The sequence below is a fragment of the Chinchilla lanigera genome, unplaced genomic scaffold (genome assembly GCF_000276665.1).
Source record: "Chinchilla lanigera isolate Chin_1 unplaced genomic scaffold, ChiLan1.0 scaffold00065, whole genome shotgun sequence".
Classification (NCBI taxonomy): Eukaryota; Metazoa; Chordata; class Mammalia; order Rodentia; family Chinchillidae; genus Chinchilla; species Chinchilla lanigera.
Window position 1 is genome coordinate 9,156,619 of NW_004955466.1, and position 18,733 is coordinate 9,175,351.

Sequence of the window (18,733 nt, forward strand, 5' to 3'; positions counted from 1 at the left end):
GTACCAGTTCCTCCCTCAAAATCTCAACAGTTCCAGAATTGCCCAAAGGCCCAACTTCAAATTCCTGGTACTCAAAGCAAAATCTTAGTTGTGAGCCCTTATGACAATGAAAAAGCAAGTTCTATGCTCCCAAGATACAATGGCTTGGGGTAAACATTACCATTCTGAAAATGAGGAATAGAAAATTGAAAAGAATAAGACCAAAATAAGATCTAAGCCAAGATGGATAAATATTGTCCTGTAGCTCTATGTTTGGCATTTGACACCCATGTCATGCTGTGAAAACCAAAGGGTTTGGAGAGTCCCACCCCTACAAGCCTTGCCGGTTGCAATCTACATTGCCTTTAAACACAGTCTCACACAAAGTTTTAGCACAGTGGTGGTGAACCTATGGTTCATGTGCTACAGCGGGCACAAAGAGCCTTCTCTGTTGACATGTGAGACAGTCGCCCCAGTAGCTGAGCATCAGATAAAAGTTGTTTTTTCTAAACTACAGCCTCAGTATTCAGGTTTAATTGCAGTGTTGGCACTTTGTGATAAATAAGTGGGTTTTGGGCTGCAATTCGGGCACTCAGTCTCTAAAAGGCTCACCATCAGTTTTAGGGGATGGTGAACATAAACATGAACAAGTTCTTTGCCGCAGTGTAACATGTAAGTTCTAGATTGCTATAAGCAGACGTTGATGAGCAGTTCTGGTAGAAGCTCAGACCAGAGTGCTCATAGGAAAAAAGACAGTAAGTATCGCGCTCATGAGAAAGAGGACCATACTCGCACTTGGACTAGAGGCTCTGGTTCAATCCACAGCACAAAAAGAAAAGAGAAAAGCAGCAATTTGGGGACTGAATTTGTGTGTGTGTGTGTGTGTGTTCACTCTTTTACTTTGGATATGCAAATCTAACAGCATAAATTACCTATCAATATTTTTAGCCTTTTTTTTTTTGGTACCAGGAATCGAACTCAAGACCTTGCGCTTGCCTGGCAGGCGCTGTGCCGCTGAGCTAAATCCCCAGCCCCTGAAAACCTGATTTGAAACAAAATGTTTAATAAAAGGTGCGTTGGGCTCATATTGCTTTTCAAGGAGTCTGGAAAATACTGAATTCAAAACTAAATTTTGATTATTACTCGTTTTTTACAGTCATGTTAAAAGTATCAATTTTATTACTGTTCTTTCAAATATTTTTAAAAATATTTATAAATGTTCCGACAGGCCCGAAGAGGCTTTAAAAAACATTCGTCTGCAGCAGAGCTGCAGAGCCCCACACATGCAGAGCCCCGGTGCTCTGGTCCTCTCATCGCCCTCTGCACCCACTGAGGGGTGCTCAGAAGTTCGGCGCAGGCGCACGCGAAGCCCGCGCTTCCCGCTCTGGTCTCGCGCCGCGCGTGATCTCGCTCTTCCGCGCTGTCTGCGGGCCGCGTGCTCTGCGGGGTCTCCCGGGATGGCTGCAGGGGGGCGGGGCGCAGCTGCAGCGCCTGGCGTGGAGATTCGCTGAGGCGTCGCGGGCCCGCCGCGGGGAGAGAGGGCGCGGAGGTTTGGGTCTCGGGTGGGCTCGGGAGCGGAGCGGGACCCGTGTGGGTTGGCTCGCCTTGACAGGAGCGTGGCGGGCGCGGGGACGCGCGTCTCGCGTGGCCGTCAGGGCGGCTGAGGGAGCGGAGGCGCCTGCGGGGGCGCCTTCCGCGCTGCGCGTCTGAGGAAGCCACGTGACCCTTCCTGCGGGTGAATCGTGACCCTGAAGACCGCTCTCAGGACCTGCCGTGCAGGCTGAAGTCCTTCGCGCCGCGCCCGGAGGGACGCGCTCGGCTCGGGGCGAGGGCGCGCGGTCCCGAGCCCGGCGCGCGGTCCCGAGCCCCGCGCGCGGCCGCGTCTGCAAAAAATCCCGCTTTTTCCCTTTTTAGACCTAGACGCCAAGATGAGCGACAGCCTATTTGCTAGGTTGGACAGGCTTTTGTTAGAATTTGGTAGGTATAAAATTAAAGGAATAGGCAACTGTGTTATCACTTGACATTTTAACCATGGAATAAAGTCACAAAAGAATTGTTTTAGTTTTCCAGTATCAGCAAGACATAAGTGCTAAAGAAGATACGATTGAAAGAATTAATAGTAAGTAGTTTTACATGATACAGTTATTTTAGTCTTAATTTTTTTTAATGGCATAGGACGATATCTAATGGCTTTCTTTAGGGCAGTTTAACAGTTGCCACTGTAACTTTTGTGGGAGTTGTCTCTAGTAATTAGTTCTGAGCTATTAACAGGCAAAATGGGTGTTAGCTGTTTCAAACAATAAATTTGTACGCTCAGCATTTATTTTGTGAATTATTTTGCTAAGCCGAACTGACCCCTTAAGTGCAACTGAAAAGACACTGTTTATCTCAAATATTTGAGTGAAAATGTTTTCTTTATAGAAATTATCAAAGCTGAGGGGCCAAGATTGATAGATGCCACAAGTTCAGGAATAATAATTCTGAAAAACAAATAATATAACTGAAAGGCAAAGCTAATTAAATATAGTATTTTAACTTCTAAAAATAGAACTGCTAAATTTGTAATAGTTCTAAAAAAAGTTTGATTATCTTCTGCAGTCCAAAAAGAGTATTATGAAATTCTTTTAAACTTTTCACGAAATTATTTTTTACTTTTGATGGCTACTAACAAGTGATCGAAGGTGTGTTTAGTAATTGACATAGAATTTAATAGAAATTGCACATTTGTCAAAAACAAAAGCCTATGTTAGTGTCATTAATGAGTAAATGTTAACATGAATGGATAGATTAGTATGATAGATTGATCTTAAATACCGCCTCGTTTATCCCTTGTCTGTCAAAGATGAGAGACAGAGAACATTCATTTTTCTTCAATCTGAAAGATAAGTCCTTCACATCTGGGTCTTGGATCAGGACTGGCTCAGGTTTTCTGCTTTTTAGTGTAAGGTGCTTTTCCATCTCAAACCTTACTCTCCATTCTTTGGCTCTGTTTGTTTTAGGGACGCATAAGTTGTCATACACCTCTTTTTACCTACTGTATTTGTTTATTTTGAACTTACGATTTCTACTTTAAGAAAATAAACATATCCTCTTTTCAGAATGCCTTGAAGATATTAAAGAAAGCAAAGAAACAATTTGTAAGATACGTGAAAGTATAAATAAAACAGATGAGGAAATTACTCATTATCGTAAACATATTGAGGAGATCAAAGAAAAGTGTAGTAAGTGAGTATTTGAAAGAAATTTCCAGTAATTGTCATTTGTTTCCTTTATTCAATGTTTCTGAGTTGATAGTTGATAACACTCTTGCACATGCTAAACATATGCTCAACTGCTGAGCTATATCCCCAGCCCCAAGATAGTATTGCATATTAGCAAAATAATGAATGCACTTGTTAATTGCCTCCTTACATCATACTGTAGAAAGGGATCACAGGAGACTCAAGAGAAAAATAAAAGTAAATGCTATAAGATCTTACCAATTCAGATCTAGTCTGAATACAGAGTTTTTTAAAATGTAAGCTTACCTTTAAAATTCCCTAATAGATATTTTTGAAATAATTTCAGTCTTTGATCTTTCATTATCATAGTTTTGTGTGAAATAATCCAACCTTTTTTTTTTCCTTTGGTTTTGAGCCCTTGATCTTTTGATTGAACTCCATCTCCAGTCTTTTTTATATTTTTTGTTTTGAGATAGGGTCTCATTAAATTGTTACATTGCCCAAGTAGCGCTGGAACTTTGTGATCCTCTTGCCTCACTGCCTCAGTCTCCCATAGAGGGGGATTACAAGTATGTGCTGCCACACCAGATGCCAATCTAAAATTTTTCAAGATAAAGAGCTTTTGAGAAATGTCTGTTTAGGTCCTGTTCTTCCTACCCCTTTTTTGAGACAGGCTCTTGTTATGTAGTTCAGGATGGCCTTGAACTCACCGTATATCCCAGCCTGGCTTTAAGCTCGAAGTGATCCTTCTGCCTCAGCTTCATGAATGCTGGGATTATAGGCATGTGCCACCATACCCAGCTCATAAATTTAAAAAAATCTGTTTCAGCCTTTTTCATGATAGGAAAGCATTGGAAGTAACTCTAATGTTCAGTATTAAGGGGATTGGCTAAATGAACTTTGGTACATGATTGAACACTAGGCAGCCAATATAATAATGATGAAGATGTGTGTTTGACATGGAAAGATGTTAACAGAGCACAGTACTACAAATTGAACAAAGTGGATAATAAAACAGTAGAATTATAATTTAAAACATCTAGGTAGATGTATACCAAAATGTATGTCACCATAAGAGTGAATATCTTCTCAGCAGACATGTACTTCTTACGGAACTTCAAATGTTCAGAATACATGTATGTATAATCTTTGACCTTCCTATTCCATTTTGGAGAATGTTTTTTAAGACATAGCCAGAAATTCAGATCAGTATTATTATAGTGTAAGTTTTTTTCTGTAAATGGTAAAGGAAGATAAATCATATGTGGATATAGTTTTAGTGACATTAAATATATAATTATAGTAAAATCTGAAAATGATAATAGTTCTTTAATATTGAGAATGTGGGTCATATTTTTTTATACAATATATGCTTTTTTATGCTTCTAGAATGAGCATACTTTTGAATCTGAAAAAAATTAGAAACAAGAGGAAATATTCAAACAGAATGGTATATAGTAATTTTAGATTTTTCCTATTGGTAATGTTTCTCAACATATATAATAAAACAAAAATAAATAAGATGAATATTTACCAGGCATGGTGGTACATGCCTATAATTCCAGCATGCAGGATGCTGAGACAGGAGGATATCCAGGAGTTCAAGGCCAGCCTAAACTACATAGTGAGACCCTGTCTACAAAATAGTCTTTAGCCTAGCTTTTTCAATGCCTATTCCAAAGGAATTTCTTAGTCAAAATCTTAGAATATGATGAGAAAGGTCTGATGTTGGAGTATTGGAGAGTGTAATAGAAATGCTATGGCAACGCACAATCTAGCCATAATGCATTTGCTCCTTCCTTAGTCCTGTTTCAAAAAATCCGTGTAAATTAATGAGCATTAATATTTAATAGAGGAGTACATGAATGATGGTGATGGTAGGAAATGGGAAAATTTTTCTTGATGTAAACTTGTTTGCTCTAGAAAGAGATTCATTTCTTCTTCAGTGATCCCATTTTAGCATTATTTCTATTTATCATTCTGAGATGCTAAATACAACTATAATCTTTTTCCACAGCTGGAAGACAACATGTGATGTTTTTCATAAACATGAAGATTATATGCAGGGCCAGTTTACTATTTATCAAGAAACTATTGAAAAAGACAGGTATAGTATATATATTGATTTAAACATTCTTCTATATTCTCTATATAAACATTTTCTATATTCTATGTATAGAATAGGCATTCTGTAAGTTAGTATTACTGGGACATGCTTCATAAAAATGCTACCTAAAAATGTAGAAAATTTGTATTGTGAGGAAGTTTTCTGTGAAGTGAATAATATTTTGGACTCTGGACCATTGCAGGTGTACCTGTTCGTTATAAATCTTTCTCTACTCCTGGATATGTTTAGATTTGCCTTATATATGTGAAGTTTTTCAGCAGCAGTTATGACTCAGCAGTTTTAAGCAAACATCTGGGGGAATAATAATCTATAGAATTAGCTTATAAAAGTATATAAAATTTCAGTTTTCAGACTGCTGATTTTGTGTATCAGTGAAGGTTTATTCTAATGAAAAATACTGGTGCTTGTGTGGGTTTATTTGTATATTCACATTGTCTTGGAGATTAAGTGTAATTAGTGAATATAATGAAATAAGCTGAGAGACTGTGAACATGATGTATAGCGTTAAAACTTCATCAATTAAAAATTGAAATTATTTTAATTTTAACATAATTGGAAGAGAGCAGTTGTATATTTTTATATTTTAATTTTAAAAACACACAAAATACCTCCAGTCCTTTATTATCAAAGTTGAGTCTTCCATTTTTTTAATATCAAAGTTGAGTCTTAAGGGAAGTTAGAGGCTGAAGTTATAGATTGTTCTTAATGAATGTCATGAAAATAGATGAGATTTTCAGGGAAATAGAGCATAAAGAGGAGAAAGGCAGAGTATGCCATCATCCAAAGAGCAGACAGAAAGGAAAGGAGATTGCTAGGCTGTCTTGCTTCATTCCCCAAACAATTTGAGATGATTTATATAAATAATACCATTATATTTTTAAAAAATCCACTAAATATAAAAATCAAGCTACAGGAAAGCAGGGAAATTTAAGAACCCTTTGATCAAGTTTGAAATTCATCCTTTGTGGTCTTGCACATTGTTAGACAATAGGTGCAGATTAGGTTTTAAAATTCCTTGTAGTTGAAGCATTGTGGAAATGTGACTAGGTTGGGACTCAGAATATTCATTTAAAAAACAGTTCAGTTGCTTAGGATAGGTAGAACTGTTTACTGAAACTTAAATTATTTTCCTGTGGGTCCTCATAAAGGGGAAATTCTGGAGTCTGCTAGTTTGTATCTTCAGTGACCTTCCCCATAAAGGACAACATATATGACTGCTTATAACATTTCTTAGTGTAAGTCACGGCTATTTTAAAATGTTAAATTCTTGAAATTTATTCTGTAAGAGGCTAAAGCAAACCAGTCCAGATATGTACCTCTGTGATAGTGTTTGTTATAGATGACTTCTCTGAGCTAACCAGAGGCATTGAAGTGAAACAGCTCTTTCTTTCTTAGTCACATAGGTTAATTGATGACTCAATACTAGGCATTTCTAAAAACAAAGGCATTTTTTGTTGATGTCAGGGGTGACTAAAGAAGTAGAGACACCAAGCTCATTATTTCCAGTCTTTCCTCCCTCTCCCTGTCCCAGGCATTCATAAAGATTAATATTGTTAGCAACAGATGAGATAATAATGGTGATCTTTTAGAGTCACTACTTAGCTATGCTGTGCCGAGCTAGAGGTCCTACATGGAGTTTGACAGAAGAGTAGGCACAAATATACAGTATAAACCGGATGAATGTGGTATGCCAGTCTCATCTGAATCTGGGTCCCCAGGTCTATTTTTCTTATAGCCATTTTTCTACTCCCTGCATCATTTTCCCAAGTTATTGCATAATAAGCATGGGGGGGGTCTTAATTAGAAAATGAACATTTAGAAGAATAGGAATTTATTTTTGACTCACCTGCTTTGTTTTGCTAAAGGGGGCAGAGTTTAGTAATATTAAAAAATTAGACCATTTTTAACATTCAGACTGTTATCCTTTTCTTCTGATTAAACCAGCAGTTTATCAATACTTATTATTCTTCATCTGCTAAGGTAAGTGACTCTTACATTTTTAAAGAAATTCTTCCATGTAGTATAACTTGATCCAAGAAATAAGAAAATCTTGAGAAATGTAGTAAGGACCATATGTCTTTCACAAAGGAAAGCTTACTATAAATATTATTTCTTGAAACTGTAAGAACTGGGTAAAAAGAGGATTTAAAATATCTTTTTGTATAAAGAACTAGATTAAATATTTTTGATGTTACAAATCAGGGTTGGCAAACTTTTTTCTTTTTTTGGAAAGGACCAGATATTAAATATTTTAGGCGTTATTGGCCATGTCGACTGTTACAACTACTCAGTACTGCTGTTGTGGCATAAAGCACCTTTAGGCAATATGTAAATAAGCCATGAGACAATAAGACTACCTATGGACACTGAAGTTTGAGTTTCATGTAATTTTAATGCATCATGGAAATTTTTTTGAATTTTTTCAGTCATTTAAAAATGTCAAAACTGTTCTTAGATTATGAACCATACAGGAACAGATGGCAAAATAAACTTGGCACATAGACTGTAGTAAGTAACTCCTTTAGTTAATGAATTTTGGATCAAATAAAAAAAAGTGTTAGGATTTTTTTGGTAATAATGCTCCACTCAAGATTTGTGCCTAAATAGATAGTCATCCACTACTACTTGAGTTGATCTGAAAGAGTTCTTTCAAACTATGCTAAAATTTTCTTCATAAAAGTAGTTAAGGGGTGCACCTGAAAGATCAGAACTCCCAATTCTAACACAGGACATTAGTTCATGTGATAGCTTTAGCTACGGAAATTGATAGAGATAAAAAGGCATGGTTGTAAAGGCAGCTGGGGATAGCAGAGAGATTCAGAACCCAGCAAGAATTTTTGAAAGGTGTAAGTGACCAGAAGAAATAGATTTTCCAGTATTAGTTAGGATGAGTGCAAAAAATAGATCATTCAGTTGGACAAATTAGATTGCTGATGATGCTGGAAAGACCAGTGTGGGAACGGCAGTTAAACTGAACAGGGTTAAGGAGTGAGTAACACACAGGTAATGAAGAAAAAGGACGTAGGTGAGAAGTATGAAGGGGTTAAGGAGGTTTGAAGGGCAGACAATATTGGGGGAAGTAGAGATAAGTAGATATTTGACTTGCCTTTTATGCTTAATTTAGTAGATTTTAACAAGTGATACTAAGTTTTTAGATCTGTTCTGCATTATTCCTTTTGACAGAGAAATGTATCATGGTCGTATAAGTCAGTATAAAGATGTTTTAAAGCAGTACCAACTAAAATACTCTGAAATACCCCTTTCACGTAACTATTATGAGAAGAAAAGCGAATATGAAGAAATTGAAAACAGAATGTCAGCATGTACTGAGCAATTAAAAACAAATGAAGCAATCCTTAAGGAACTTCTAGGTACTAATATTTTTGTTTTATGTTGCTTTATTATGGTATCTTTGTAATGAAAAAATATAACAATCTCAACTCTGACTTTGTTTTTCAGTGCCTGCACCCTTTCCATCACTTTCTAAGTGGACATTGCACATGTATCCCCAAAAGTGTTGCTAATTATAATTTTATTAGATAAGTAGTATTTCTTAATTTTAATTTTTATTGTCATTTCCTGATGCGAATATCATGGATTTGTCTTTGTGTTTAATTTGGATTTTTAAAGATTACTTTAAAAGTGTTCTGGGACTTCTTTTGGTATATATAGTATGCCCATGTGATAAAAGCAAACAATTTGAGTAAAACTAAAATGGTACACATATCTGGCACATCTTAGCAACCAAGCCAGTGAAAAAGTTAGCTTACTCTGTCTTAACAAAGAAAGTTCCAATTAAGTTTATTGATGATTAATTACTCATTAGGATAAAAGGTGATAAGGAAGTGAATCGCATTTATTCACTAATTGTGAAAATTCATTGGGTACCTACCTTGTACTAGGCAAAACTGAGAAAGTTAGAGTTCTCTTGTAAGGAATTCAAATTTTAGGAGAGACAGATGTGAATAAATAATTCTAATTCAGTACCACTGTAGTACCGTGGATCAGCTGGGGTGAGCCTATGACAAGCATGCAAGAGTAGAATGTTTGTATCTTTGAAAGCTCTAAAAAGTTTGCCATCACTGCCGTAGGTACTTAAGTAATTCTTAGTTGGTGTAAGTCTCACTTGTTTGTCAGAAAGATCTTCCATGATGATGATCTTGAAATGTTAATCCTCTTTCCACCTCAACAATCTTTATAACCTTTTTCCTATCAGATTATAACTCCACTGTTTGTACTGTCTTTGTCCCTGCATTCTGCCTTGCTTCCTGTGTGTTTCATCTTAACCATTTTTTATAGCTACTCTTCTGCTTGCTCTTTTCCCATTTTGGTTTTAGCCTGTTCTGATTTTAATTGTTAGTTTGCTGCTTATCTGTGTTTTAACTGTTTAGGTAAGCAGTGGTAAAATTTTTTAAAGACTGAGTGCCCAAACTGCAACCCAAAACCCACTTATTTATTGTGAAGTGCCAATGCTGCAATTAAGCCTGAATACAGAGGTTTTAGTTCAGAAAAACAACTGTTATCTGATGCTTAGCTGCTAGGATAAATTGGCTGTCATGCCCACAGAAAAGGCTCTGCATGCCTGCTGTGGCACATATCCCATAGGTTCACCACCACTAGCTTGGTGGCAAGGGACAGAGGTGGATAGATGGCTGAAGGTATAGCCAAGATTTCGGGAGTTGCATGAATTGAGATTAAAATTGCATGATGAGAAGTGACGGAGGTAGGAAGAATTGAAGATTACAGTTTAAATATCTATATGTAAAATTTTAAATTGATACTTTTGGTAATGACATAGCCTTATAAATTATATTCACATTTTGTGTTCTAGCATATAGGTCATATATTTTTTAAGACAGGATAGCAAAGGTCTGATAAGTTTTCTCTAGAGTTCTTGTTTGCTGTTCTATTCATTTTTAAATTCTAAGTGGATTATAGAGTAATTTAGGAAATTTTATCAGCTAATAGCAATGCAAGATATCTATTAATAATGGAGACGTTTTCTGCTTGAAATTGAGTATAAGAAAGTCCAGATGAGCACTTTTCTGAGTTCTCCAGGGTGTGCTAATGAACATTATGTAGCAAGAAAAGGGAAATTGGGTGAATTTTTATGTTGACTTTGGCAGAAAAATAAGGGAAGCATATTGATTATATTATATTAGTCATGCCAAATGACACAATAGGCTTATGTAAGGAAAAAGCAAAATACCACTTTGAGAAAGTATTTAATGAAAGTCATTCTAACATTTTTTCAATGACACATTATTTTAAAATTCAATATATAACAGTAAATTATTTTGCTAGTCTGCTAAATATTTATATTGGTCTTACCTCTTCAGATAGTTATTAATGTTGTTTATTACTTATAAAGAACATGATTGTAAATAACATAAATAATGTTATGTAACATCAACTATTTCTGATATAATACATGTATTATAAATGTAAATATACTTGTATGATACAGTTCCTTAGCGTAAAAAGAGTTAATTTGAGATTTAAAACAGAAGATATTCTTACATATGCCAACAATTTTACCAAAAATTCATCTGAATTGAAAAAAGAAATAAATGAAGCAGAAATAGAAATTAATTCTTTAAACAAGGTATGTTTTTGTTATATATTCCTTTTACTATGTAAGTGTTAATGTAATAGTATACTAATAGTCTTAGGAGAGCTATTTTTAAGAAAACCTATATATGGGGAAAGATTAATTTATTTGCCTCTGATTACTGTTGAAGCCAAAATGTATTTTAGATATTGAATAGATTTAACTCTTAGTTTTGGGCAAGAGTTGGCTTTCTTTGGGGTCTGAGAAAAGAAGATGAGCAAGGAACAAAATGTAGCCTAGTCAAATGACTTTATTTATTTACCTACTTTATGATGCAGGGGATTAAACTGAGGCCTTCACTCATGTTAGGCATGCTCTTTATCACAAAACTGTCCTTGCCCCCATAACAGGAATTTTAAGGCATTAAGAGACTAAAAGTATTTTCAAAAAAGGGACCAAGATAATAGTCTAAAGAATTTACTCTTGAAAATTTGTGGCTATGATTTATAATTTTTAGAGAATTAGGCTAGAGATAGCTTTTCTTAGCTTATAAGATTTTCTTAAATATATTTTTAGTATCATCTATTGAATTATGATTTTAGTTCACATAGGTACAAAAACCTATTAAAAATTACTTGCAGATTTTGATAAACAATTGAATGATACTCGATTTTCTAAATTGTTTAAAAATTATGTTAAAATGTATATATCATTTATAGTTATGAGGCACCAAGTATCAGTAATACAATTTTAGAAATGAGATAAAAATGGATGTTATTTTCTTTGTAGTAACTATATCCCTATGCCAAGAATCAATGTTTACCTTGTTTATGGCTGTTTTCATTTTTTTTATGGTGGGAATTTATTGAAATTTACATTTGCTGAGTTAGGAGTAAAGAAAAGTTGAAAGAATATGAACTAGGGTTAATTTTTACTTCTAGCCATTTTCAATAAAAGTGAATACTCCCAAAACTATAAATCTTGTGTACTACTTTGATATGTAATTATTTTGCTTTTCTTTCCTGTTTTCCTTTTTAGGAGATTGCAAGACTTTATCAGAGTAAGAATCTTTCAGAAACTCTGGAAGAAAACAACAAAAATCCAGAAAAGAGAAAGGAATTGAAAGAAAGGTATAATAAGTAAACTTCAAAATCAGGTTTTATGTTTTATTCTTCATCTAAAAGTTTGATTCTGTGTTCTATCCTGATACAAGCTTTTGGGCAACTTGTGTTAGTATTTTATGAAATATATTAGCTTACATACTTAAATGTTATGAACTAATATTTACATCTGCTTATTATTTATTAAGGGCAAGGATATTGTGTAGAGAGAATACAGTAGCAACAGCACATCTTGTGTTCTATAACTTGTCAGTCATGTAATTTATCCACTTTTCTATAGTAGGTCAGCGATCAAAGTAAAACAGGAGAAGCAGTGGTGGAAACAGAGTCCCTACCTTTTTATCACCCTGATACCAGCTTGACTATCTCTTCCCTTACCATTAAGAGTGAAGATGAGCCCAAACATGCTACTAAATCTGCTGCATCATGTATTTCTTTGTCTTTTGTCCTAATGGTGAGAATACAGACATGAGTGATAGAGGCATTAAGAAAAAAAAACTGATTTCGTCCACTATTGTTTGAGAGAAAAATGGATGTATTATTGTTTTTGTTTCTGATCAACTTTCTGTTTTTTCCTTTCTGCATATACCACCTCTTCCCTTTTTGTTCTTAAATTTAGTTCCTCAGGTTCCATTGCTCTCCTTTGATTTTCAGCACACTCTTGTGTTAATTTCCCTAATTCCACTTCCTTGGATCTGTTTTCAGGTTCCTTCCCCAACCCAACCAGCTAGTGCTGGGGATTGAATCCAGGGCCTCATGTGTGCTAAGCATGCTCTTTACCCCTGAGTCACATCCCTAGTCCCGATATCTCTTACTTTCTTGTTTCCCCACTCCCTCATATCACATCTATGGCAGCATGTCCTTAATTTTAAAACTGAATAAATAGGCAAATGTGTAGATTCTTACAGAAATAAATTTCTTTCTTTCCTTCCTCCCTCCCTCCCTGTCTCTCTTTCTATCTCTGTGTGTCTGTGTCTCTCTCTCTTTCTTTCTTTCTGTCTTAGACAGGGTCTTGCTATGCAGCCCGGGCTGGTCTTCAACTTGCAGCAATCCTGCCTCAGCCTCCTGAGTGTTGGAATAACAGGTGTGCACTATCACACCTAGCTTAACAGTGATTTAATATAAAAATTTTATACATTGAATGGGACTTACATAAATGTTTAGTCATTTTTTACTCAATATATACAGTAGTTCACCCTTATCCATAGTTTTGCTTTTTATGGTTTCAGTTATCTATGGTCAACCATGGTCCAAAAATGTTAAACAAAAGAATCCAGAAGTAAATATTTAAACCACACATTATTCTGAGTAATGTGATGCAGTCTTATGCCATCCTGTTCTGACCTCATGGGATATGAATCATCCTTTTGTCTAGTGTACCTATGCTGAATACGCTACTCGCCTGTTAGTAGTCATGTCAGTTATCTGACTGTTGTGGTATCATAGTGCTTGTATCTAAGTTACCCTTATTCTACATAAAAGTGCCCCCAAAGTGCAAAGAGTAGTGATACTCGAAATTTGAATATCAGCGAAAAGCTGTGAAGTACTTTCCTTAAGTGAAAAGTATCAACTTAAGGAAAGAAAACTATCATACACTTCGGTTGCTAAGATCAGTGATGAGAATGAATCTGTGTCCATAAAATTGTGAAGGAAAAAGAAATTCATGCTAGTTTTGCTGTCACACTTCACACTGCAGAAGTTATGGCCACAGTTTATCCACTGTGTAAGACCTTAGTGAAGGTGGAAAAAGCATTAAATTTTTGTATAGGTAGGAAAAAACAACATATTTAGTGTTTGATACCATACGTGGTTTCAGGCATCTGCTGAGGAGGAGGGACTAATGTATTTTGATAGTGCTTTTCTAGTTCTTTAATTAGGAAAAATTCAATGAAATTTTCTCCCAGTAAAAAAATTTAAAAGACAGTTATATTGCTTTAATGATTTCTGTATTCATCCTAGTCAGATTTTTTCTGAATGAATCATTTTAAAGCTTAAAGTACTCTGAAATCTAAAAGATGTTATTTGGGGTTAAAGCTTTGATTTAAAAAAATTTTTTTTTGAGATAGTGTCTCACTATGTAGTTCAGGCTGGCTTTCAACTCTTGGCAGTGCGCCCCCGTCAGCCTCTTGAGTGCTTGGATTACAGGCGTATGCCACCACAACTAGTTTAAAATGTTTTTGATCTGTTTAAAAAATCTTTAAAAATGATTGTTTTAAAATAAGAGTATGGTATACTGAGCAGAGGATTGGACTTGATCAGGAAAAGTGTATTCTTAACTCTGACATGAGTACCAAGTAATTTAATAGTATTGGTCAAGTCTGTTAAATTTTCTGGAACTCAGTTTCATTACCTGCAAAATGAAGGATTTTAACTGTATACAGGTATTACCTAAATATCCATTCTAGCTTTAAAATTTTAATTTTTACTCAGCTAATGTTGAATGTAATCTATTCTTTTCTTCAGAATTATTGAAAAAGATGAGCATGTATTCAGGAAAACTCCTCAAGGTTGTCAATTATATCTGCCCTATGAATCTCAGAAATTAGTAAGACCAAGAAAGAGGCAGTCTTCAGATCCAAAAATTACAGGTATAGAATTATTATTAAAAAAACTTTTTTAATGTACAAACACAAGAAGAAATAAAAGGAAGTAATTTTATTTATCATTTGTTGTAAGCAAGAACAAACAATAATGAAGACCTAGAGACTCAGGAAGGTACCATTTTGAACCTTTATGAGAACAAGCAAGATATGTTTTCTATACCTTTTTCTCTCTTTGAGAAAGAAAACATTCAGCTGGTGTATTTTAAAGAAGTGTTCTGCTGTGGTCCCACAACTGTCACACAGGATGAATTATTACATATTCTTCATTTTGAGAGTTGTGTTATCATTATATGTGATTCAAGTGAATAGGAGACTTATGTTATTACTATTTGTGATTTATCACTGAGATGTTTGAGTCAGATTTCATTCAAGGGGTCTGTAGATTAGATTATCTAAACTGTATGACATTGCCTACATTGGTTGTTTCCCCCCATATTATTTATATGACTATTGTGTTTTCTTTGGTTATCCATTATAAAAGGTTCCTTTTATCAGTTGGCCATTTTGTCATTTCATGTTCATAGTTACTGTATGAATTAAGAATTTTAAAAATAATTTCATAATTCTGTTTTATTTTAAATTCAGTATTCATGTAGACTTGATTTTCTGAATTAGAAGTTTAGGTTAAATGTTGGAGATGTTAGGATAAATGTTGGAGTTAGGTTAAAATGTTGTAGAACTCAAGCTTTGCAGGGGTGAGGCCCTGGATTCAAGCTTCATCAGAAAAAAAGAGTTGAAATGATATCTGATTCTCTTTTCATAATTGACTTGAAGCAGTACTACGTAATCTAGATATAAAAGAAGAAATTTCTGTGAAGCAGTTGAAGCTTGCCAATACTGACTTCAGACAAAAAGAAAATTATACACAGGTAGGTATTCCTTTTTTAATAGTGTAAATCAAATGCATGCTTACATTAAATGATATAATGAATGTGCTGCACTTAGGACCCAAGGTGTGTGTGTGTGTATGTGTGTGTTTCAAATATGTTAAATTAACCACTAGTATAACCTTGGGCTATAAAAAAATTTAAAGCAGTTTTAATGTGGCATTCACAACTTATACTAAAACATGCTTACCTACCCTAAAAATAATGGAAACTATAGTTTAAAATATCAAATCATGTATCTCATAAACCAAAAATTGTGATAAATCTCTGAAGGAGGAAAAGAGGATTGGATTGAAGAAGGAAATTATATTTGGGAACATGTATAAGAGATCAGTCTTCCACAGGTAAAGCGCCAGGGACAATGAATAAGGTAATTTGTGGGGTTACCTCAATGGGACTTTGGTTAGTTAGCCGCTTTTCAGCCCACATCCATTTTGTCTTTGATCAGGCATCAGCAATGGGATGGCTGTTTCCAGGCAGAAGTGAATGTGGGAGCTTGGGGAAGAGAGAGAGACTAATGACTGAAAGACAGAGACAGAGAGGGGGTGGGGAGAGAGAGAGAGAGAGAGAGAGAGAGAGACCAAGAGACAGAGAGAAAGAGAGAGAGAGAGACCAAGAGACAGAGAGAAAGAGACTGTTCCTGGGTAGTTCTTGATGCCTGTGAAGAATAAGGAACATGTCACCCGGAAAGTTAACGTCTGGTGTCATACATCTTTATTTCTCCCTGTTTTCCTTAAAACAGTCCAGGAGGAAATCCTCAATGAAAAATATAATTGTCTTTCTACTAATTCATGGTTAATTAACCCAGAATCAGAGTAGTGATAACTAAAGTAATTAATGAAACAAATCTATTAAAGATTTAAATTCTAGTACTAAAATTTTAGGTGATTTCAATATGAGACCAGGCTATATCTCCCACCCTATGCTGAAAATAAATACAAAATGAATGAAAGGCCTAGGTATAAGACCTGAAACTTTAAAACTGCTAAAAAAAAAAACCCTCTAAGAACTGCCAAAAATTTCCTGAATATGACTCCATAATAATAAGAAATAATAAGAATTGACAAATTGGACTATATCAAATTAAAAAATCTCTGCACAACAAGGAAAACAACTAATAGAGTGAAGAGACAACCTACAGAATGGGGAAAAATATTTGCCAGCAGCTCTTCCAACAGATGATTAACCTCTAGAATATATAAAGAAAAAAAAAAAAAAAAAAAAAAAAAAACTAAAAAAACTTAACACCAAAAAAAATCAAATAACTTAATAAGTGGTGAGTAGGATGGACATATAAATGACCAATAAGTATACAAAAATATTTAGCATCTTTGACCATTAGGGAAATGCAGATCAAAACTACACTGACAATTCCATCTCACGCCAATCAGAATGTCAGTTATTAAGAATACAAAAAAAAATCAATAAATGCTGGTGATGATTAAAAGAATGGGAAGCCTTCTATACTGCATATGAGAATATAAATTAGTACAGTCACTGTAGGATTCAGAATGGAAGTTCCTCAAAAAAACCCCTAAAAATAGAGCTACCATTTGATTTAGCTATACCACTCGTTGGTACATACCTAAAGAAATTAAAGTTACCATGTGCCCATGTTTATTGAGGCACAATAAACATGTATGTTTGTTGAAGTACAATTCATGATTGCCAAAATATGCAGCTATCTTAGGTACCCATCAACAAATGAATGAAGAAAATGTGTGTGTATATATATATATCTCTATATATCTATATCTATATCTATATATCTGATGAAGTATTACTCAACCATGAAGAAGAATGAAGTTTTGTCATTTGTAGGAAAATGGATGGGTCTGAAGATGATCATGCTGAGCCAAATTAGCCACACTCAGAAAGACTGTTAACACATGTTCTCCCTAATACAGGGAGTCTAAAAAGTACAGAAGTGGATGGTAGTCTGTTAGACATGAGGAAGGGAATGAGGGGGAGGAGGTAAGGCTAGGTAATGGGGGAATAGATAGGATTTAAATATAGAGATTGAAACCTTCTCCTCAAATGTGAGACTAAGGGAGGAGAGGGCAAGGAAGTGATGGGAGGAAAATATGATCAAAATATGTTATGTGCATATACATATCTGCCAAAATGAATCTCATTAATCTATATAATATGCTGTAATAAAACACATGAAAAATATGATGAGGGGAAAAAGATAAATAGGGAAAACAAAATGTTTGCTAGTTTTGGAGGGGCCAGAGGTAGGGAAAAGTATGAATACTAACTCTATAAAAATGTAAATTTATACATGTATGTTAAATATGAGTAACGAAAATAGAAATGGAAAATGGAAGTTTAAAACAGGAGAAAGATAAATTGGATCAACAAAAGACAAGAATGAGGGGGAAATAGAACAACTAGAAAGCATTTACAGCTGGGTATGATGGTGAATACCTATAAACCCAGCACTCAGAGGGTGAAGTAGGAGAATGCTGAGTTTAAGCCTGGGTATGGGCCACTTTACTGACTTAGTTAGGCCCTGCCTCAAAATAAAAAATAAAAAGGGCTGGTGGTATAACTCAGTGTGAAGTCCCTGGGTTTAATTTGGGTGTTACGGTTTGTGTTTGGAATTCCCCCCAAAGCCTCATGTGGTCATGGAGGGCTGGGTTTTTGGAGGTGGCTGAATCTAGAACTTGTGATTGATTCATGGTCCAGTGCTTGGATTAAGGGTGTAAGTGCTATACCTGCCGTAGAGTGGGTAGGCTGCATACAATATAAGGGACAGAAAGAGGCTTGCTGTCTTCCCTCTTACTGCTTTTGCTGTCTTCTGCTGCCATGAACAGTTGTCCCTCTGCCATGCCACCCTGCCTTGGAGCCAGCTAATTATGGACTGAAACCTCTGCAAACTATGAGCTAGATAAACCTTTCCTCCTTTAATTTTGAGAATCAGGTACTTTAATGCATGAAATTGTGAGAGTGTAGCCAAAGATGCAGTTGAGATCCTAGGAAGGTGATGATGCCAGAAACATGAAATGTCAGCAGAGAAAAACCCTAAGTATGTGTTAGAACTGGGCCAAGTGAAAGGACATGTGTACTGCAATCAGCTCAAGCCCTTTGGAGCTCACATCTTGCCACAACCTTCCCTGAGTGCTGCACACAAAGCTACAAGATTTAATGCTTGCCTTGGTGATTTTCATTCTTTCTTTGGTGTGATTCCTTTCTATCCCCATGTTCCTCCTTTTTGAAAGGGGAATATTTACCCTCTGC

At 35.3% G+C, this 18,733-nt stretch overlaps 1 protein-coding gene across 1 annotated transcript in view; it reads left to right on the forward strand.

Annotated features, from left to right (window-relative positions):
• Positions 1 to 1,403: 1,403 nt before the first annotated feature.
• LOC102017318 (chromosome unknown open reading frame, human C14orf39) overlaps positions 1,404 to 18,733 on the forward strand; it is a 36,067-nt gene continuing 18,737 nt past the window's right edge. Inside the window, exons 1-11 of the mRNA XM_013521883.1 lie at positions 1,404 to 1,528; positions 1,894 to 1,956; positions 2,042 to 2,098; positions 3,078 to 3,204; positions 5,218 to 5,307; positions 8,512 to 8,699; positions 8,788 to 8,830; positions 10,813 to 10,933; positions 11,918 to 12,009; positions 14,464 to 14,588; positions 15,378 to 15,472. Coding sequence (XP_013377337.1) covers positions 1,908 to 1,956; positions 2,042 to 2,098; positions 3,078 to 3,204; positions 5,218 to 5,307; positions 8,512 to 8,699; positions 8,788 to 8,830; positions 10,813 to 10,933; positions 11,918 to 12,009; positions 14,464 to 14,588; positions 15,378 to 15,472 — 987 coding nt within the window. The 5' untranslated portion in view covers positions 1,404 to 1,528; positions 1,894 to 1,907. The remainder of the gene's footprint in view (positions 1,529 to 1,893; positions 1,957 to 2,041; positions 2,099 to 3,077; positions 3,205 to 5,217; positions 5,308 to 8,511; positions 8,700 to 8,787; positions 8,831 to 10,812; positions 10,934 to 11,917; positions 12,010 to 14,463; positions 14,589 to 15,377; positions 15,473 to 18,733) is intronic.